The sequence below is a fragment of the Actinia tenebrosa genome, unplaced genomic scaffold (genome assembly GCF_029948245.1).
Source record: "Actinia tenebrosa isolate PJP-AT-01 unplaced genomic scaffold, QUT_ActTen_1.0 PGA_scaffold14__42_contigs__length_11649687, whole genome shotgun sequence".
In the NCBI taxonomy this organism is placed as follows: Eukaryota; Metazoa; Cnidaria; class Anthozoa; order Actiniaria; family Actiniidae; genus Actinia; species Actinia tenebrosa.
In genome coordinates, this window is record NW_028292574.1 from 10127892 (window position 1) to 10151720 (window position 23829).

The 23829-nt window shown below is 39.5% G+C and overlaps 1 protein-coding gene and 1 long non-coding RNA gene across 2 annotated transcripts in view; one reads left to right on the forward strand and one right to left on the reverse strand.

Annotated features, from left to right (window-relative positions):
* The window catches only part of LOC116306542 (uncharacterized), a 163559-nt gene that overhangs the window by 56515 nt on the left and 83215 nt on the right, over window positions 1–23829 (forward strand). The window lies entirely within an intron of this gene.
* LOC148911484 (serine/threonine-protein kinase mTOR-like) lies at window positions 5640–22203 on the reverse strand. The gene is given in 25 exon segments (XM_089029885.1): window positions 5640–6515; window positions 7000–7105; window positions 7596–7676; window positions 8121–8192; window positions 9632–9691; window positions 10173–10311; window positions 10474–10548; window positions 10622–10694; window positions 10762–10844; window positions 11582–11704; window positions 11939–12086; window positions 12176–12311; window positions 13190–13364; window positions 14268–14402; window positions 14858–15040; window positions 15824–15946; window positions 16956–17249; window positions 17905–18024; window positions 18235–18352; window positions 18971–19092; window positions 20968–21045; window positions 21047–21124; window positions 21126–21227; window positions 21771–21825; window positions 22199–22203. Coding segments are annotated over 25 exon segments (2700 nt in total). The 3' UTR covers window positions 5640–6499.

Genomic DNA, 23829 nt, shown 5'->3' on the forward strand with positions numbered 1-23829 from the left:
AATAAGAATAAGAATAAGAATAAGAATAAGAATAAGAATAAGAATAGAATAAGAATAAGAATAAGAATAAGAATAAGAATAAGAATAAGAATAAGAATAAGAATAAGAATAAGAATAAGAATAAGAATAAGAATAAGAATAAGAATAAGAAAGAATAAGAAAGAATAAGAATAAGAATAAGAATAAGAATAAGAATAAGAATAAGAATAAGAATAAGAATAAGAATAAGAATAAGAATAAGAATAAGAATAAGAATAAGAATAAGAATAAGAATAAGAATAAGAATAAGAATAAGAATAAGAATAAGAATAAGAATAAGAATAAGAATAAGAATAAGAATAAGAATAAGAATAAGAATAAGAATAAGAATAAGAATAAGAATAAGAATAAGAATAAGATTTCCAAATGTCCTAGAGAGCAAAACTGAGCAATAATTTTTCATTATATAATGAGTCCTTTAATGCTAAACATGTTTCGGCAGTCCAGCTGCCATCATCAGTAGTAGATAATATAGATCACAAAGCTAACTAGTTATATAGCAAAAAAATATATGAATATGTATATAGTGATTACAGTAATGGATAACAAAGCTTGGGCTACCTGTGGTTGTATGACAGATCAATAAAATCCATTTGCTCTCGGGGATTGAATTGTTTCTCATATAAAATGACTGTATTGTTCCTGCCTGCTAACATGGCTGCCGTCATGTGATGGTGCAAAACCCTGGAAAAATATTTTTAATTGAATAAATCACCTGCGACTTACTAGAATGTATGACGTCAAACTACGTAAAACCGAGATCTTATAAATTCACATGAAATCAATTGTGGAAATCCAACATTAAAACCGATATCTTCCTTCCTTCCTTCCTTCCTTCCTTCCTTCCTTCCCTTCTTCCTTCCTTCCTTCCTTCCTTCCTTCCTTCCTTCCTTCTTTCCTTCCTTCCTTCCTTCCTTCCTTCTTTCCTTCCTTCCTTTCTTTCTCCCTTCCTTCCTTCCTCCCTTCCTTCCTTCCTTCTTTGCATCCTGCTTTCCATTATTCCACTTTTCCATTTTTTTAAATCATTCCATCATTTTAGGTTGCCCTTCCATGAGAAAAGCGCGACCATCAAACCGCAAGTTTTGCTAATTACTTTAGCGTCATTTGCAGGCAAAAAGCATAGTCTAAAGCATATGGTTTTGATCAATTTTTAGCCATATTCACACCTTTTGAAAAAATAAGCACAATGTAAAGGTAATACAAAATAAGTTATTTTTAACCTAATACAGACAAAAATCATGGACTAGAGCCCATGGTTTTGATCGTTTTTGGGCCATTTTCACACCTCTTGAAAAAAATTGAAAAATATGAGGTAAATGCAAAATAGGTCATTTTGGGCCATTTTGAGGCAAAAAGCATGGAATATAGACAATGGTTTTGATCGTTTTTGGGCCAATTTCACACCTCTTTAAAAAATTTGCATATTATGAGGTAAATGCAAAATAGGTCATTTTGGGCCATTTTGAGGCAAAAAGCATGGACTATAGCCAATGGTTTTAATCGTTTTTGAGCCATTTTCACACATTTTGATAAAATTTGTATAATATGAGGTAAATGTAAAATACGTCATTTTGGGCCATTTTGAAGCAAAGAGCATGGACTATAGCCCATGGTTTTGAACGTTTTTGGGCCATTTTCACACATTTTGATAAAATTTGTATAATATGAGGTAAATGCAAAATAGGTCATTTTGGGCCATTTTAGAGGCAAAAAGCATGGACTATAGCCCATGGTTTTGATCGTTTTAGGGCCATTTTCACTCCTTTTGAAAAAATTTGCATAATATAAGTTAAATGTAAAATAGGTCATTTTGGGCCATTTTGAGGCAAAAACCATGGACTATAGCCCATGATTTTGATCGTTTTTGAGCCATTTTCACTCCTTTGGAAAAAATTTGCATAATATAAGTTAAATGTAAAATAGGTCATTTTGGGCCATTTTGAGGCAAAAAGCATGGACTATAGACAATGGTTTTGATCTTTATAAGGCCATTTTCACACGTCTTTATAAAATTTGCATAATATGAGGTAAATGCAAAATAGGTCATTTTGGGCCATTTTGAGGCAAAAAGCATGGACTATAGCCCATGGTTTTGATCGTTTTTGTGCCATTTTCACACATTTTGATAAAATTTGTATAATATGAGGTAAATGCAAAATAGGTCATTTTGGGCCATTTTGAGGCAAAAAGCATGGACTATAGCCCATGCTTTTGATCGTTTTTGGGCCTTTTTCACACACTTTGAAAAAATTTGCATAATATGAGGTAAATGCAAAATAGGTCATTTTGGGCCATTTTGAGGCAAAAAGCATGGACTATAGCCCATGGTTTTGATCTTTATAAGGCCATTTTCACACCTCTTTAAAAAATTTGCATAATATGAGGTAAATGCAAAATAGGTCATTTTGGGCCATTTTGAGGCAAAAACCATGGACTATAGCCCATGGTTTTGATCGTTTTTGAGCCATTTTCACACCTCTTTAAAAAATTTGCATATTATGAGGTAAGTGCAAAATAGGTCATTTTGGGCCATTTTGAGGCAAAAAGCATGGACTATAGCCCATGGTTTTGATTGTTTTTGGGCCATTTTCACACATTTTGATAAAATTTGTATAATATGAGGTAAATGCAAAATAGGTAATTTTGGGCCATTTTGAGGCAAAAAGCATGGACTATAGCCCATGGTTTTGAACGTTTTTGTGCCATTTTCACACATTTTGATAAAATTTGTATAATATGAGGTAAATGCAAAATAGGTCATTTTGGGCCATTTTGAAGCAAAAAGCATGGACTATAGCCCATGGTTTTGAACGTTTTTGGGCCATTTTCACACATTTTGATAAAATTTGTATAATATGAGGTAAATGCAAAATAGGACATTTTGGGCCATTTTGAGGCAAAAAGCATGGACTATAGCCTATGGTTTTGATCGTTTTAGGGCCATTTTCACTCCTTTGGAAAAAATTTGCATAATATAAGTTAAATGTAAAATTGGTCATTTTGGGCCATTTTGAGGCAAAAAGCATGGACTATAGCCCATGGTTTTGATCGTTTTTGAGCCATTTTCACACCTCTTTAAAAAATTTGCATATTATGAGGTAAATGCAAAATAGGTAATTTTGGGCCATTTTGAGGCAAAAAGAATGGACTATATCCCACGGTTTTGATCGCTTTTGAACCATTTTCACTCCTTTGGAAAAAATTTGCATAATATAAGTTAAATGTAAAATAGGTAATTTTGGGCCATTTTGAGGCAAAAAGCATGGACTATAGCCCATGCTTTTGATCGTTTTTGGGCCTTTTTCACACATTTTGAAAAAATTTGCATAATACGAGGTAAATGCAAAATAGGTCATTTTGGGCCATTTTGAGGCAAAAAGCATGGACTATAGCCCATGGTTTTGATCTTTATAAGGCCATTTTCACACCTCTTTAAAAAATTTGCATAATATGAGGTAAATGCAAAATAGGTCATTTTGGGCCATTTTGAGGCAAAAAGCATGGACTATAGCCCATGACTTTGATCGTTTTTGAGCCATTTTCACTCCTTTGGAAAAAATTTGCATAATATAAGTTAAATGCAAAATAGTTCATTTTGGGCCATTTTGAGGCAAAAAGCATGGACTATAGCGCATGGTTTTGAACGTTTTTGGGCCATTTTGATAGCTCTTCGAAAAATTTGTATAATATGAGGTAATTTCAAAATAGGTCATTTTGGGCCATTTTGAGGCAAAAAGCATGGACTATACCCCATGGTTTTGATTGTTTTTGGGCCATTTTCACACATTTTGAAAAAATTTGTATAATATGAGGTAAATGCAAAATAGGTCATTTTGGGCCATTTTGAGGCAAAAAACATGGACTATAGCCCATGTTTTTAATCGTTTTGGGCCATTTTCACACCTCTTTAAAAAATTTGCATAATATGAGGTAAATGCAAAATAGGTCATTTTGGGCCATTTTAAGGCAAAAAGCATGGACTATAGCCCATGCTTTTGATCGTTTTGGGCCATTTTCACACCTCTTTAAAAAATTTGCATAATGAGGTAAATGCAAAATAGGTCATTTTGGGCCATTTTGAGGCAAAAAGCATGGACTATAGCCCATGCTTTTGAACGTTTTTGGGCCATTTTCACACATTTTGATAAAATTTGCATATTATGAGGTAAATGCAAAATAGGTCATTTTGGGCCATTTTGAGGCAAAAAGCATGGACTATAGCCCATGGTTTTGATCGTTTTAGGGCCATTTTCACTCCTTTTTGAAAAAATTTACATAATATAAGTTTAATGTAAAATAGTTCATTTTGGGCCATTTTGAGGCAAAAAGCATGGACTATAGCCCATGGTTTTAATCGTTTTTGGGCCATTTTGATAGCTCTTTGAAAAATTTGTATAATATGAGGTAAATGCAAAATAGGTCATTTTGGGCCATTTTGAGGCAAAAAGCATGGACTATACCCCATGATTTTGATCGTTTTAGGGCCATTTTCACATCTCTTTAAAAAATTTGCATAATATGAGGTAAATGCAAAATAGGTCATTTTGGGCCATTTTGAGGCAAAAACCATGGACTATGGCCCATGGTTTTGATTGTTTTTGGGCCATTTTCACACATTTTGAAAAAATTTGTATAATATGAGGTAAATGCAAAATAGGTAATTTTGGGCCATTTTGAGGCAAAAAGCATGGACTATAGCCCATGGTTTTAATCGTTTTTGGGCCATTTTCATAGCTCTTCGAAAAATTTGTATAATATGAGGTAAATTCAAAATAGGTCATTTTGGGCCATTTTACCAGATGTCTGTATTAAGGAAGAGACATCTTTAAAGGCATGTGAAGAGGAATGTGTAAAATGGACTTGGGTGGCACAGAACGGAAGAGCGGGTATACGTATTCGTATAGGCCAGTTCATAGTTTAAGAATTTATTGCAGTGCGCATGCGATTTTATCCTTTATAGTACACTCAACAAAATTACTCGATTCTGATTGGTCGATAGGAGTACAATTATAAGGTTAATTGTTCTCCGTAGGAGTACCGAATTAAGTCGCTATGGAAACACGGCCAAAACAATAAACAGCGGCAAAAAAAAAAAAGGCGTAAAAGCTAATAAGAGCTAATCTTTTTTATGCATTACAGTTGCGCGATGGACTGAAAATCGGCCGCCAAATAGACAAAGATGAACGGCGTCGCTTTGCATTTTTTACTGAAATTTTGTTGAGTGAACTATAAACAAAAAATCGCACGATCTTCTCGTACAATTAGGAATTAATAGACACTCGTAATGTTTTGAAAGTTCTTTAATCGCACTCGCCTAAAGGCTCGTGCAATTACAGGTACTTTCAAAACATTACTCGTGTCTATTAATTTCCAAATTGTACTCGAGATCGTGCGATTTCCTATACAAATTTCTCATCTTTTGTTTTATTATGGAAAAAAAAAGGTTTAGACAAAAGAAGGCGAGAAATTCGGGATAAAATCGCATGCGCACTGAAAACAGTTTTTAAGCTATGAACTGACTTATTGCTGAAGTTGCGCATTCTTTACCTACCGTTGTTATTTGTGAATATTTAGACTTCGAAATAGCACAAAGAATCCTCTTTCTTCATCGAGGGGTAAATAATTATTTTAATTGAATTGTTATTAACACTTCTTCTGACAAGACAAGCATGAAGGTGATAAAGTTAATAAGTCCTTTGCAGCTCAGTAATCACGTGCTGATTAATTCACTGAGAGCAAATGAATGAACATCTTGATTCCCATGGGTGAAATATACTGGTGAGCAAACAAACTTTATACAACCTGTTTCGAGAGATCGTAATAAAACTGCATTTCGTAGCACACTCGTTACAGATCGTTTCATTCAGTTCTTTACAAGTAGCTAAAAAGAATTGCCAATTTAAAATGAAATAAAAAATTTTGCTCACCAGTACAGACACATGACCGTTAACTGCAAAGGGCCTATTAGGACGGTAAGTTTTAAATCTATTTGGTATAATTATATCTCAATTATTTGACATTGCTGGGACAGCACATAGTTCACAGCAGTTAGTACTAACTTTTATTAAAGAAAATCACGCGCCTAAAGAATCATATCGTTGCCCAGGGGGGTCATCTAGCGCGTTCTGATATATACATTTATTATCCTTATAGGTATTACACCACATTACCTTGTGCGTAGTGCTTTCTTATTTCAGTCCACGTGTCATTTTCTTGAGTATCGTTTCTTTGTTTAATGGTTGCACAGAAGACACATGAATATGAATACAACTCAAACAAAGAATCATATTCTCAAGAGAATGACACGCGTCTTAAAAAATAAAGAAGTCTTGATTGTCAAATAATCATAAAATAATAATATTAATACTAATAGTTATTGATACTATTTAAGAAGCGCTCAATACCCAGAGAAGACCGTGTCCGTGCTGTATATAGTCTCTGGAAGAGGTACATTGTTGTATTACCAGAAAGGGCACCTGAAAGTGAACATTCAGTATATAGAGGTTATATAAGTGAAAGCGGCTACGGGGCGAGAAAAAATACAGCTTAACTCGTAAAATTATCCGGCTGCAATACACAACTAACAGTGTAATAAATTGATTATTGTACGATACAAAAAAAAAAAAAGAGAAAGAGTGCATGAAAAAAACTTCTGTTATAGTTGGATTTTTCGGCCTCATGGACTATTGACTCATAGCCCATTCGTGCTCGAGGACCAATTGCTAAATAGTCCCAAGTTCTCGACCAATCAGGGCGCACGATTTTTCTATAATCATCTGGTTAATGGTACTAAATATTGTTGTATATCAATATTCAACCAATCAGGGAGCAGGATTTACTATAATCACCTGAGTAATGGTACTAAATAGATATTACATAACTACTGGAAAATGGATAGATATGGTTTAGCGTCTCAGGCAACGACGAAAAGGTATCCGGCGATAGAAATACTTTACTCACCATCCAATGTAACACTGGCACAAGTTTTCATGGGAGACAGCCTGTTTGATCAACAGGTCCACTTGGGATGGTACTTCAAGGGTGTTGCGCTTAGCAAAATCACCACCTGTGAAAAGATTGAGAAATGGGGTTATGATGATGATGATGATGGCGATGATAGTGATAATGATGGTGATGATGGCAATGATGATAGTGATGATGATGGCGATGATAGTGATGATAATGATGGTGGTGATGATGATAGTGATGATGATGGCGATGATAGTGATGATGATGGCGATGATAGTGATGATAATGATGGTGGTGATGATGATAGTGATGATGATGGCGATGATAGTGATGATGATGGCGATGATAGTGATAATGATGATGGTGATGCAATGATGATGATGATGGCAATGATGATGATGATACTGATGACGGTAGATGTGATGATGATGACAATGATGATGATGAAGATGAACTGGTTGATGATGATGATGATGGTGGTGGTAGATGTGATGATGATGATGGTGTTCATGATGATGATGGCGATGATGATGAATTGGTTGATGATAATGATTCTTTGTAATAGACAGATATCCCAGCCAGCTCACCAGTTAACTTGTCTCTCACACGAGTAATAATATCCAGTGCTTTCTTGTTCAAAGCCTCAGGTTTATGAGCATTTTCATCCTCTGAATTAAAACAAAAAATAAAACATTATCTTTCATGCTAAAATACCTCTTTACCTTAGTCATAATGTTTTCCCAATTCAGAACACGTGCCAAAATCTTGAGAATAAGATTCTTTGTTTGAGTTGCATCCATATCCATTCATGTGTCTTCTCATGTGCAAGCGTTAAATAAATGATACTCTAGGGAATGACACGTGTTCCGAAATAGGAGAACATTGGAGTAGGTCTCTTATATTTTGTCTGTATTTTTCAACAATATCTTCACATTCTTTGTTTGATACTGCTGAGAACCAAAGCACAGTGCTTGTATTGAGGAGAATGATACTCTACGGAATGACACGTGGTCTGAAATGGTGAAAACTTAATCTAAGGGGATATATTATAGTTGTTTTAAAACCTCCACAAATACTTTTATTTTCCAGGGGTTTGCTCTTATCTCACTAACCAATAGAATGAAGAGGTTCTGCTTTCTTGTTGGTCGGCTTGTCACGACTGACCTCGACACCTTCTAACATGTCTGTGGTGAAAAAAAGCAGAAAACAGTGAATAATGTACCTTACGCCTGCATAATAACGCTTATACACATGACAACATTGCTGCACACATTATCACACATACAAAATAACTGTTATAAATCTCGTATTCTGATTGGTTGGGAGCGCGTGCTTTATGAGAGCACACAACACGCACCCGCCCTTTGCATTTTATAAAAGAAATAAAAAACTTGCTTGTTGAGCTGTGTGGAGATATAAAGCACTTGGGGATTGACAGAACACTCGAGAAGTATCCTAACACTTCTAACTAGTGTCCTAAGTGTCCTAACTCTCCTAACATTTCTCTCGTGTTCTACCTATCCCCGCGTGCTTTATAACTGCAGACAGCACGCTTGCGAGTTTTCTATTGTTTCAACATTGTCTAGTAGCATGTTTCGTGTCAGAAGTCGCGAAACAAGACAGTAATACCTGCAACGCTAGAGTGGTTTTAATAAACCCGTGAAATACAACTTAGCGTATTTAGTACTATTGTTTTCTATTGTATTGTTCTGACTGTTACCACTCTAAGGAATAGAGGTTTTGCACCATCACGTTCCCATCCCATAATACAGCTTGGGCTTCCTATGGTTAGATGGCAGAACAATAAAATCCCTTTGCTCTTGGGAATTGAATTCTTTCTCATGTAAAACGATTGTATTTTATATGTATTGTTCCTGCCATCTAACATGGCGGCCGTCACATGGAAGTCCAAAACCTCTATACACTTTGTTTCACGGCTTTATGAAAACCACTCTAGTAGGCAACTTACACGACCTAAAAGAGTGATGGATGACAAAATGGGTGGATGAATAAGTAGAATAGGTAGGTGGTTGGGTAGGCGAGTAGTTGGGTGGGTGTGAGGTGGTTGGTACGTGAGTGAACGGGTGGGTTAGTAACGTGTTGGGTTGTTAGGCGGGTGAGTAAGTGGTTGGGTAGGTGAGCACCTGGTTGGGTAGGTCAGTGGGTAGGTGGGTGGGTAGGTGAATGAGTGGGAGAGTGAGGTGATAGGTTAATAGGTTGATAGGTGGGTTAGTAGGCGAGTGGGTGGGTGAGTAGGCGATTGGGTCGGTGGGTTGGTGGAAGGGTAGGTGAGTGGGTGGGTGGGTAGGCGAGTGTGTTTGGGTGCGTGGGTAGGTGGTTGGGTAGGTAAGTAGGTGGAAGGGTAGGTGAGTGGGTGGGTGGGTGGGTAGGCGAGTGAGTGTTTGGGTGGTTGGGTAGGTGGTTGGGTAGGTAAGTACGTGGAAGGGTAGGTGAGTGGGTGGGTGGGTAGGCGAGTGGGTGTGGGTGGGTGGGTAGGTAGTTGGGTAGGTAAGTAGATGGGTAAGTAAGGTTTTGGGTTGTTGTGTGAGTCAAGGAGCGACAATAATGGCAAAATCATTGTAAATACAATCTGTGATAATTATATTTCTCTTAATTTCTTTACCTTCAGCGCCCTCTGACATGGTGTCTGAACGACCTTTAGAACGTTTGATCTTAGGAGCAGCTGCAAAACATTCATCATAATCATACATCAACGCCTATTATCATTTTCAAGCCATTCGCTCTGCGCATGCTCAAAACTGCACATAATAATGATAAGGACAAGAGAGAAAAACGTCTGCGCATGCTCTGAATCCGTATGCAAATTAGTCAAAACATAATTTAATTTGATTTTCAAACATGCCTGATAAATTGGACCCCACAAAATGCCAAAACTTAGTGTTCATGCTTGAAACTTAAGGCTAATTCTTTCATATTGTGTTAGTTAATACGGTATCTTGGTCTGACAAAAGTATACTCTTGAACTTTTTTGTATACTTGGAGAAAACAAACATTTATTTTCTCACCCAAACTCTTCAAAATTCTTAGAAAACGTGCTGAAGTGCACGAACGCGCAAACGTTTTTCTCTAGTGTCAATGATAAGGGTCTGGGGACGAGAATGACGATGCCACGATAAAAATTTGCATTCTCGGTTTATACATACCGCTGTCCATAAGCCTCCAGTTGAGTAAGGGATCATAGACAAAGGCTTCCAGTACAGCCATCAGACTGTCTTTGTGTTCGCGCAGGGTTCGCATCACGCTCTCGCATGTCATGCGATAGTTGCCGTCGATTCCTGTCACCTGCATGGAGGAAACATGAGAAGGATTGATCACGTGTTTTTAATTGTTTAACAAGCAACAATAAAGGCAAGATTGGAAGAGAGGAGAGGAGAGAAGGGGAGAGAGGAGAGGAGAGGAGAGGAGAGGAGAGAACGCAATTTCTAGTGACTTATAACAACCTACCTCCATTGCATTAGTTAACATTCTAGTCAATCGAAATGGAATTTTCTCAGGGAATTTTTCTCTGGTCATCGCAACCTATACAAAAATACGACTTCATAAACAAACAGTCCACAAAATAAAGAGCTTATGTTTAATACATCGCACTGACCTCAAAGCAATCCCCAAAATCGATGTGTAGAATACGTCCACTCAGTCGGTCTAACATCAGATTAGATGGATGTCTGAAACCACAAAATATTAGTAAGTTAGGTTTTACTAAGAGAGTCAAAGGTTACCACGACCACTTACCTGTCTCCAAGACCAAGGACATACCCCACCATAGACATGACAGCAAGAGATCTGGTGTAGTTAGTGCGACGATCAAACCAAACCTGTAAGACATTGGTTAACCACTCATGAGGGATATCAAGTACTTGACTGTAAATGGTAGTGTGGTGCTGATGGTAGTGGTGGTGGTGGTAGTGTTGGGGGGGGGGGGGGGGTGGTGGTAGTGGTGATGGTAGTGGTGGTGGGGGTGGTAGTGGTGGTGGTGATAGTGGTGGTGGTGATGATGGTAGTGTTGGTGGTGGGGGTGGTGGTAGTGGTGGTGGTGGTAGTGGTGGTGGTGGTAGTGGTGGTGGTGGTGGTGGTGGCGGTAGCTGTGGTGGTAGTGGCGATGGTAGTGGTGGTGGTGGTGGTAGTGGTGGTGGTAGGGGTGATGGTAGTGGTGGTGGTAGTGGTGATGGTAGTGTTGGTGGTAGTGGTGATGGTAGTGGTGGTGATGGTAGTGGTAGTGGTAGTGGTGGTGATGGTAGTGGTGGTGGTGGTAGTGGTGGTGGTAGTGGTGGTGGTAGTGGTGGTGGTGGTGGTAGTGGTGGTGGTAGTGGTGATGGTAGTGTTGGTGGTGGAGATGGTGGTAGTGGTGGTGGTGGCCCAAGTTAAATGGGTCTATTGAGGTTGGTGTAATATTTGTTGCCATTTCAGACCATGTTTCATTTTACTATTATTTCTATCATTACCAGTACATTTATAAGGAAGTGAGTTGGACACATCTTATTCTCAAGGCAATGGCATGTGTTACATAACACCCAAGTATGGGTCTTAGCTTGGATATCTTATTCACACAAACCTCAGAGCTTGGGCTCTTCAGCCACAGTAGTTTAGCCAAGTCGTCGCCATTAGTATTGGCCAAAGCATGTTCAAACACTTCGACTTTCTCCATCAACGTCAGGTGGTCATAGTCAGGAGCCATCTGGGAAAAATAAAGTGATATCAGATGAAAAAATGGAATGAATTGAAAATGGGATAAAAATGGGAAAATGTTAACAAATTGAAAATACAAATAATAAATGTACTTTTCTTTTTTTCTTTTTTTTTTTTTTTCCATCCATCTTGGAAAAGGAGTAACAAGAAAACTAAACGAGGCCAGACCACAGGGAGCCCAAAGTTATAACAGCCTTAAAACCGGACCCGGAAGTCTACTTACCCTAAGCATAATACGGTGTTCAATATTCAAGAGGATCTTTTTCTTTTCTCGGTAATCCCTTATAAGGGCATGTAATGTATCACAATGCGGGACCCAGCCAATCAGACCAGAGTTGGTGGAGAGTGGAATAACAGCATATCGTTGAATACTGTGAAGAAAAGAGATAAATTATTAGGACGTGTGGGCTACCTGTGTCAGGCTAACACCACAGGGAGCCCAAAGCTGGTAGTTTGGTACCTCAAATGTCTCTTGGATGTTGCTCTGTCACTTGATAACAATGTGTTGACGAGACCAAAAAGCTGCATGACACGTTCGTCCTGACGCAAATCCTCGTGTCCTTTGAGAAGGAACATGAACTCGGATCCATTGCTCCCTACAAAACGAATGAAAGAATGGGTGAAAAAATGAACGAATATACACCGAATCGAAATATGGCGGCCAATTTGAGAAAAATAAATGACGTGCCTCGTGTTGACGCGGAAACATGAGAGTGATTTTACATGTATAAGAGGCTAGTCAATCGCTAGTCATTCCAGAACAATAGTTATTCAAATTGGTTGGAATATTTCAATTCGTTGTATAATTTGGTTAGGGAGTACCGGGGTATTGTATAGAAATAGTCTCTATGGACACCCAGTTTCGAGCATTTCAACAGGTCTCTGGGTGGCAGGGGGTATTTATGGGTAGCCACCATATCAATCAATATACCCCTTTCATCACGTCGGAATGCAGCTCAGTTTGGAGGACATAACAATGGGTTTCTAATTCTAAGTAGATTGAAATTCTCTTGTTTTGTCTTCCAAATTGAGCTACTTTAACGTCACCTGCAAGGAGACTATAAAATCGAGTTCTCAATTGCCCTGATTCACTATGACGTCACATCAAAACAATCTATTGTTTAAACGCAAAGGATCATGGTCGTCGGAGGGGGTCAAATCAACGCAAATTCACCGAAAATTGTTCTAAAACCCGTATCAATCCACGAAGAGAAGTAGAATAGCCAGCAAACGCTCAGAATATTTTTTAGTACATATTAACACATATTATATCTGAAAACCAGGCCATTTTAGATTAAACTGTTTCGCTAGGAGCACATTTTGTTGAATTTTCTATAGGATTTAGCGATTCTATCCCCCACAAAAACAAGCAGTGACCCTCATAGTGAAATAGGGCAATTTTGAACCCCTGTTTTGACCATACCCCTTTATTAATAACCCGCAAAGGATCATGGGATATAGAGACATTACTTACCTGTGATGCAGAGTTTTCGAGGTCTTTGTTTAGAAGTGATTACGTTAAGCGACGAATGCACGTGACGGATGTGTATGACTGGTTTGTGTGGCTCGTACGTTCCTGGTACGGCTAGCTCGAGATCACGTGACATCAGGAGCTTAGGAGAAACGTACTGCAACTCGAGTGACGTCAGCTTTAAATTTAAAAGAATCGATTTTACTTTAAAATATAATCTATAGGAAATAATAAAAATTTTATCTATCCTGGGGTCAGAAATGACTTGCCAAAGACCAAACTGAGGGTGGTCTGATGGAACAAAAACAACATCTGAAAACATGGAATCGTTGGTTGTGCAATCATTCATAAAACAAACACAAAATTGTCATCGTTAATCACTACCGCAAAGTACAGCAGTGGCGCAGCTCAACTGGATAGAACTGAACGCATGCGAAGGCGCCTCTGGCAGCCGCTATACAGTCCATGTATGACCTCGGAGCACAGCTCTAATCAGTTGGAATAGGCCCTTTGCAGTTAAGGATCCCGTGTCTGTACTGGTGAGCAAAATTTTTTATTTCATTCTAAATTGGTGATTCTTTTTAGCTACTTGTTAAGAACTGAATGAAACGATGTGTAACCAGTGTGTTACGGAATGCAGTTTTATTACCGTCTCTCGAAACAGGTTGTAGAAAGTTTGTTTGCTCACCAGTATATTTTACCCGTGGGAATCAAGATGTTCATTCATTTGCTCTTAGTGAATTAATCAGCACGTGATTACTGAGCTGCAAAGGGCCTTTTCGTTTTAAAAACATGACCATGGTGTTGGTGGATGGTTGATATTAAACCTGGCAAAACTGTAGTAACTGCGCATGGGCGTACACGTGATGGTACTTAAGACCCTACCTGTAGTAACTGCGCATGGGAGTACACGTGATGGTCGTTAAGCCCCTACCTGTGGTAACTGCGCATGGGCGTACACGTGGTGCTCGTTAAGCCCCTACCTGTGGTAACTGCGCATGGGCGTACACGTGGTGCTCGTTAAGCCCCTACATGTAGTAACTGCGCATGGGCGTACACGTGATAGTCATTAAGCCCCTACCTGTGGTAGCTGTTTGGATATTCGTCTGAATACCATGTAATACAGGTCCCATGCCTGAGTCAGATCCTTGACGTTGTTAGACTTCTGGTATCTACGACACCATTCTTGGGCTTCCATCAGGTCACGGCCATACGCCTGAGTATTACAGTCAATTTGAATGATGATATCAAGTTATGCCAAAATGGTGGGAAAACCATACCACCAATGCCCTGTGACTAGAAACTTAAAGGATGCTCCCAAACCATTAAACCAAACCCCTAAACACCTAAAATTCTAGACCTCAAGAATCCAAATGCTTCCAGACCCAAGAATTTCAGATCCCAAAGCCCTCAAGATCCCTAGACCACTAGATCCCAAGCTTTCCAAACTCCTAAACCCTCAGACTTCTAGACCTCCAGATTCCAAATGCTTCCACACCACTAGAACGTCAGACCCCAAAGCCCTCAAGGTCTCTAGATCTCATGACCCCAACAACTTCAGACAAATTTCCTAGCCTTTCCTTTTGATACCTAGCTTTTCAGGCCAGACCCAAAAGAGACGGCCACCCCAAGCTCCTTAGTAGGGTGTATATGTCTCAGTACCATACTAACCTGATTGAAGGAAGTTTCTTTTAGGGTCTGAGGTCCTCGTTCCATCATCTGATGCAGAGGCTCCAGTACAGCAAACATGCCCTTCACGTTACCTTCACCAAAATACAAGCGTGATGCTTCCTCTAATCCCTCGTGCCATAACTCGTGCCAGAGGATAGCCACACGAATGAGTTCTTCGCTCACCTAAAATTAATTCATGCTGGAGTAAGTAGAGAACTTGTGCTGCATTTATGTGAAGACAAGAGAGCATAAATAAGAGAGGGAAACTTCTTAATAATGCGCGCGCCATGTAAATTCCCGGTTGGACTATTTTTAGTAACCCGATGCAGCTTAAATTTCGACTTACCCTACTCCCCTGCGTCATCAACTTTGCGCGTGCGCTCTTTCCGTTTATTGTTTTGATCGCTAAAATCGAAAGTGAAAGAGTGTACGCGCGCAAATTGATGAAAAACGTTTTTCTATTTTACGGGACTAAATAGACGCCATCTTGGAAATATGTCCCCACGATGCACTGCGATGCCAACTCCAACCAGCTTTTTCTTCAATCTCGGAATGGCTAATTCGATCTGTGATTTAGCCATTTTTATTACATAGTCAGGATAGTACGCGCGCACTGATGGATCGAAAACTTTGCTTTATTAGTGAAGGGAGCACAGTGCTGACGCCATCCGCGTGCGCGAAGTGCTGCTAGATCCTGCGACCGTCTATCTTTTTGCGTAAATAAATTCAATACCGAAAACAAATTAGTAACTATATAATAAAACGAATAAAACAGCTTTTTCCGTGCTCCATTCAGTAATAAAGCACGCAGAAAGTGGCGTGAGCACGAAAGAGGTGTAAGGACAAGCACGAGCCGTAAGCTGTTTTATTCGTAAATCTTAAGATTTTGGTTCTAGTCCTTGTGTAATTATTTTGGGAAGGAGAGGTTGTAGTCTAAACTAGGGATGGTTCTGCTCATTTTCTTACCATTATTGCTTGTTGTACAAGTTGTTTGCTGTGTTCGCACATGTTCTTTAGGATCTGATTGGCTGCACTGTAACGCGCACTGCTAGCTGACTTGGATGCCACTGTGAGGGGATAGATAAGAGCCTGGACAGAAAATGGTATGTTGTTATTAATATCATTGTGTATGTTGGTATCATCATCGCCATCGTCATCACCATCACTATATTAATCATCACGAACATTATCATCATCACCAACATCACCATCATTGTCACCATCATCATCACTATCATTATCATCATCATCATCACTATCATCATCATCACCACCACCATCACTATCATCATCATCTCCACCACCACCATCATTATTGATATCCTCATCCTCATCATCACCATTATCATCCTCATCACCGTCATCATCACCATCATCACTATCATCATCACTATCATCATCAATATCATCATCAATATCATCAACACCACTACCACCACCATTATCATGACCACCATCATCATCACCAACACTATCATCATCAATATCTTCTTAAATAGCACATCAACATCACTCCAGCCATCAATATTAACTGTCAATTTCAACGTCATCACCAACATCAAGGTCGTTATCATCATGATCTTCATCATCGTCATCAACACATGCATACTGTTCAACCCTTCTTATCATCATCATCATCCTCATCATCATCTTCATCACCGTCATCAACACATGCATACTGTTCAACCCTTCTTATCATTATCATCATCCTCATCATCATCTTCATCACCATCATCAACACATGCATACTGTTCAACCCTTCTTATCATTATCATCATCCTCATCATCATCTTCATCACCGTCATCAACACATGCATACTGTTCAACCCTTCTTATCATTATCATCATCCTCATCATCATCTTCATCACCGTCATCAACACATGCATACTGTTCAACCCTTCTTATCATCATCATCATCCTCATCATCATCTTCATCACCGTCATCAACACATGCATACTGTTCAACCCTTCTTATCATCATCATCATCATCACCATCATCAACACATGCATACTGTTCAACCCTTCTTATCATCATCATCATCCTCATCATCATCATCACCGTCATCAACACATGCATACTATTCAACTCTTCTTACCTGTGGATGGTGTTTTCCAATATCAGTCAACAGTTGATGAATAAGTCTTCCCACCAGCTGTCTAGGTGTATCAATCCTGGCAATCAGCTGTGGTATCACCTGTAGCCACGTGTCTATCTGGATGGTCTTGATCCCTTCCACCAATGACTCGTACACTTCTGATTGATGACCGTAGTCGAACCACAGAGTAAGCAGTCTGAGCGTGTCTTGAAGGGAGTTACCGCTGGATAGGGCGATGGATTTAAAGAAACCTTGTACTGCAGGAACAGCGTAGGAGATAACGGGATTTACGGTCTGGTAACAGATTGGCTGCGTTAGTGACACTGGCAGTCTTTGGTTTGTGGAATGGAGCTATCTACCCCAAACTACCCCATAGGGATGGGATACTAGTTCACTAAATGTTATTCTCAGCAATAGACTTTCTTTTACCTTGGGTCTAACGTTTTCACATTTCAGACAACGTGTCATTCTCCTGGGAATAAGATTCTTTGTTTGAGTTGTATCCATATTCATGTGTCTTCTCATGCACAATTGTTAAACAGAGCAATGATACTCTAGAGAATGACACATGGACTAAAATAGGAGAACATTACGCCCTAGCTAAAGTAGTCTATAGGCAACCAACTTTTACTTCTGGTTTGGGAGAGATAATAAGCGAACACAATGCAAGTGCATCGACCAAGCTCTGGAACTCTGAAAAATAGTTTCTGCGCGATCATGTGACGGCAGCCATGTTGGATGCCAGGATCAATGCAATCGTTTTAGACGAGAAACAAATTCAATTCCCGAAAGTATAAGGATTTTATTGGTCTGTCATCCAACGTCCGCTGGTACGTGATGGCTATAAACCTCACTTCCCCTCTTCGAGTTCTACAGCCAATGAATGCCATTCCCTCCCCTCCCAGGAGACTTGTTTATAGCACCAGGGACACTCTTGTTATACTCTCACCTTAGGAGATGGTGGTGGTGTCAGCGGGGATGCAGTGTTCACACCATTCTTTTCGAGTCCTTGTTGGTTCTTGTAGTACAAAACAGCCTCGAAGTTCATGAAGGCCCATGAATGCCATGCCTGTAAACACAAACGAAAAATTTGCGGTGTTTACTAGAGTAGAACAGTTTTCGTATGACCGTGAAAAGCTCACAGCACGATCACGAACGTGACACGGCAAGATATACGCCAGAACAATCACATTGCGCGAGAATTTACTTTCCATCCAATCAAATACCCGGAATACGGCATAAGCACGGCGCAGACAAGGTCTCGCCAAGATGTAAATACCTTGTAACAGTTTCTGTCATTGTCGGTGGCAGCTGAGTAGTACTGAAGAATCTGAGGCATGGTGTTGTCGTTGAAGCCTTGGAGAGATGACATCCAGTCTCCTAGTTTGAGATAGCACCTACGACGACAAACAAACATCAAGATAAAAATGTTATAGATAGCATGAAACAACCTCTAGGTTGATCAGGGCACGGCTAACTTACAGATCAAACCCTGAGACAACCTCTGGGCTGATCTAAGTCAGGGCATGGCTAACTCACAGATGGAACCCTGAAACAACCTCTGGGCTGATCTAAGTCAGGGCATGGCTAACTCACAGATGGAACCCTGAAACAACCTCTGGGCTGATCTAAGTCAGGGCATGGCTAACTCACAGATGGAACCCTGAAACAATATTCTGGGCTGATCTAAGTCAGGATAAGGTTAACTCACAGATAGAACCCTGAAACAACCTCTGGGCTGATCTAAGTCAGGGCATGGCTAACTCACAGATAGAGCCCTGGGCCCAGTTGTTCAAAGCCCGATTAGTGCTAATCCTGGGTTAAATCCTAATAAGACCTATAGAGTTAATCCTGGATTAGAGCTAATCCAGCTTTGAACAACCCGGCCCTGAAACAACCTCTGGGCTGATCTAAGTCAGGGCATGGCTGACTCACAGATCAAACCCTGAAACAACTTCTGGGCTGGTCTAAGTCAGGCCATGGCTAATTTACATATTGTACAAGTCAACTCGTACCTCGCTACTAGTTTGAGTAGTTCTTCTCGTTTATTGTCGTCGTCAGTTGGAGAAAGCGACTGCAAGGCTTGTTGGTGAAGAGTCGTATGAACAAAACGCTGAAGGTGTTGGAATGCATCCTCCTGGGAAACGAACATTTACGAAAAAATGTTAAAATGCCTCTTGACAGAAGCTACAACGAAGGAGATTAGGAGCTAATCTGCCTCTCAGAGACTGGGTAAAGAATTTGGGTGAACAGCAATAGATAACATTAAGCTTTGTATTATATATACTTATTTCAATAAAGTTAGTCACCAAAAACCTAGAAAGCTGTGATCACTGAGAATCATGGACAAATGTTTTATATCCAACAAGTAAAGCTTTTGACACAAACTGCAGCAGTTGAGGATGCTCAGAGGAGGTGAACTTGTAACTGGTAGAAGATCTCAAGTCCATCAACAGCTATCACGCTGTTGAGACATGCAAAATGTATCTACCCATAATCCTTGTCGGTGTCAGCTTTGTAGCTTTTCAGGTGACTAACTTTATTTCTCAGATTACAAAACCAACTGCTAGTAAAAACAATATGGTTATAAATATGTTTTACATAAAAAAAGAAAAAGAAAAGTAAAAATAGAACAAAAAAACTTGATTAGATGCATGTTTAGTAAAATAAATAAATAAATAAATAAAAAAAGAGGAAAAAAAAAAGAAAAAATAGAGCAAGAAAAAGAAAAAAACTTGGTTAGATACAAAGTTTAGTAAAATACAAAAACGGAGAAAAAATAGAACGAGATCAAGAAAAAAAAACTTGGTTAGTTTAGTAAAATAAAAAAAGAAGAAGAAGAAGAAGAAGAAGAAGAAGAAGAAGAAAAGAAAGAAATAGAACAAGAACAAGAGCAAAAACTTGAGTAGAAACAATGTTTAGGTCACCCATCCAGGTACTAACCCCGACCTCTAGGGCTTGACTTATCCTGAATGCATGCCTAAGTTTTTACCACTGGGCCACGGTTCCAGGTGAATCAGCACAATAATAGTCGTGAAAACAATGCACCTTATAGACTAGACTTTTTGATATTATTTTTTTCAACCGATTCCGTGCGTGGCAGAGATGCAAGGGATTAGCCGATATGGTCTGGGGGCCGGCTGGGTCTCTCCCCTGATGCTTCGGCTAGAACATTTTCTTGCGTAATTCGTACACCCAAGGGCAGAAGGATTTAATCGCCGTCAGGTCCGAAGTCCATACGACGCCTCAGCTCTGCGGATGTCTCGGGGGTATGGCAAAGTAGAATCGATTTTTTGAATTTTTGTCAGAGGGACGTGGGTGTAGAAACCTATCTCTCGCATGTCTCATTTTTCTTTTTTCTTTTTTCTGTTTTCTTTCATTTTTTCTTTCTTTTTCTTTTTTTCTTTTCTTTTTTTTTCTTATTATTTTCTTTCTTTCTTTCTTTTTTTTTCTTTCTTTCTTTCTTTTTTTCTCTTTCTTTTTTCTCTTTCATTTAAACTCTATCCTTTATATATTTTATTTGTTGCTTACGTTCAATCGGTATTATCAGTTAAAAAGTCGAGTTGTCCTATCTTAGTTTGAAATGCTGCCTGAAAACAGTTGACTGCATGCCAGGAGATCTTACTTCATTTGAATTTGTTAATCATTTGTCATTATTAAGTATTAGAATTCAAATGCAAATTCAAAATCAATCCTAGGAGATATTCAAGATAGGGCTAACCTCCTATTGCACTCATTGATGCGATGATTAGTGTTATTAAGGATGAGTTTTTTTAAGCAAATTTTTCTCGTTAATAGACCCCTTGCAGACACTTTGAAATGCAGCTCAATCTGAGGGACAAAACAGTAGGTTCCAATTCTCAGGAGATTGGAATACTTTTGTTTTGTCTCCCAGATCGAGTTGCTTTGACGACACATGCAAGGAGTCTATATCTTTCCGAAAGACATTTTCTTGAAGAAACATAAATCATAAACGTAAACATAAACGTTAATCATGATTACTATTAATAACCTTTTGTCCTTCTCTCCACATGTGTTTCATGTAGGCAAACGTCACCTGTGGATAGGTAGTTGGTAGGGGTTGATCAGGGGTGTTTTGATGGGTCACTACCCAGTAGCATGACAAGGGTCTTGTGACTGAGCGCCAGACGTCCACTCTTACGGCACAGGACTGGAATACTTGAGCCATGACTGCATGTCTTCTTGTGGTGTCAGGACCAAGGACCGTACCTGGAGGATCTTCTGCCAGTCTTCAACCACACGCTGACAGCCCTGTAATAGAATAGATTTAGTAAGACTGTGAAACGAGACGACAAGAAGCTGATAATCTCCAATGAACCAATCGGAAGGCTCGAAATCCCTGTTCAACCAATCAAAATGCTTGGACATGGAACAATCGCGGTCACGGCAAGGCACATCAGCACTGAGCGTTTTTGACACTTTAAGTGAATTTCGTAAGATAGTGAAACATCACGCAAGTAGTACCGTCAGGGAACGGAGCTGATGATCTCCAATGAACCAATCAGAAGGCTCGATATCCCTGTTCATCCAATCAAAATGTTTGGGCATGCAACCGCCATGGTCATGCACGGCACGTCAGAAACGAGTGTTTTTGACACTTCGTAAGACACATTACGCGCGCTGTGTCGTCGAGGCACGGAGCTGACGACCTCTATTAACCAATCACAGAGCAAGATCACTCTTTATCCAATCAGAATGCGAGAAAATGGTCACTGTACGGTGCGTTCGTAACTGCGCATTCTAACCGGCATAACTTTTTCGAAATATTCAAGAAATATTAATATTTTGTGTTACCTGTAGTCTGTTCCACCAGGTTCGTTTGATGGATTCACGTCTCTCAGGAATCAACCTTGTATTGAATAATCTCTTCTAGTTCTGATAACATCTGACCGTTACCATGGCCTGATGGGACAGAATGGGTAATAAGCATCATATTAAAGGCATATTCAAAAACTTTATAATATATTTAATACTCGAGTTTTCGAGTTCTCGGTTGCTCAGGGTTTAGACTTGATTTTGTGCAGAATATTCCCGTGTTCCAGTGAAGGTCCCTGGAATTTCAAAGTGTTCGTATTGTTGAGCTTGTGCATTCTTTACTTTACCGTTTGGAATTTGTGAATATTTAAACAATGATTTGAGGTTAACTCTAAGTAAACGAGTTTGTTATCAAGGAACACAGCGTTAATTTGGAATTCGAAAATGGTATATTGATAATCACTTACCCCATAGGCACGGTTTGTAGCTCTCTCCTGCTCTAGCTGTCAGTTCTGTGTCCAGGATGTCACGTGCGGCATCGATACACTGAAACAAACCAACAAGTTTAAAGAGGAAAAAATGGATGGAAAGGGAATGACCGACAAAAACAGAACAGAACAGAACAGAACAGAAGGGAAGGGAAGGGAAGGGAAGAGAAGAGAAGAGAGAGAGAGGAGAAGAGAAGAGAAGAAGAAGAGAAGAAGAGAAGAGAAGAGAAGAGGAGAAGAGAAAAGCGGAGGATACAAAAAGTACTTACACCCTGAGCTGTTGGAAGTGGTCCATGGTGTAAACGTTAAGGCAGCACGATAGAACGCTCCTTCCTGGGTCTCTCTGGTATCATACAAGTGTATTCCTCCATACTTCTCCCAATTACCTGTTCAAGATGAACGAACAAGTCTTCGACTGATAAACAGCCAAGGGTCAGAGAAAGAAAGAAAACACCTTTTCTGAGACAATAAACACGGGTTAATGCGTTTTGCTGATTGTGGTCAGCTTGGGTACCAAAAAACCTGATGTTCTTCGTGCGTGTTGGTACCCAATGTAGACCACAAGGCATCATCTTATCAAACTCAGAAAAAGCTATAAGACAGACAACGCAATTTTTCTCATCATAAGAAACCTCAAGGAAGTTTGGTCAAACCCAGCAAGGCTAGAAAACTTTAACCTTGTCACGTGATTACTTCAGTAGTTCCTATACCCAGTCCCCACGCAGCCGGGCGCCATCCTTGACATGTTTTCTTTCGCTATTTCATCACTAAACGTTAGGCCATTTGTCGCCCCTGCTACGTGGTGCGCAGTTCACCCTGAAAAAAAAAATGGACAGAAGTTTTCGTTACCGCTCAAATATACTGGAACGGAGGGTTCCGATACTTGGAATCAGCTTACATAATCTAACACTACAATCGTCCCTTTCACAGTTCCTGCCATCTTGAAAGGTAGCCGTAACTTAGCATCAAAGAGAGATGAACGGTGACTCGCAAGGATAGAGAATACGATAATTGTCAAGGTCTATCATAGGCAAGATAACGTGTCTCGCTTGATTGCAAGGCGCGGCTACCTTTCAAGTGGCCGAAGGGAACTGTGAAAAGGGACTTATAAATCTGTGAATAAGCTGTGACCCTCCTCCCTCGAATTGTTTCCAGGGTTATTATAGGCTTTCGGGCGAAAGCATTTGTATATCATAGGAAAGGGAAAGCCTACCAAAAGGTTGCCCACGACTTAATTAAGAAAGCTGTAATCTCTACGTACCATTCTACTAGGGCTTCATACATCTCATTTTTCCTAGTATCAAGTCCATGTTCATCAGGGATCCTGCTCTAGTTGCTCTTTAGGCAGCCAAGGCGTTCTCCCAGTCATGTAGTTCTCGTACCAACGTTCTCGGATTTCTAAAAACAAAGATCGCGATAAGAACAGAACAGTTCTTATAGGCACTACGAAGTCTCCATGCCTGTACACCAAATCAACAACTTCCAAAAATCAAAAAAAAAAAAAAAGTAACAATCGGAAAAAAAATGCAGCTCCTAATAAAATTTTAAAAAAAAGAAACTAATAATAGTACAATATATATGTATACTACATATAAACCAGCTCAGAAAAA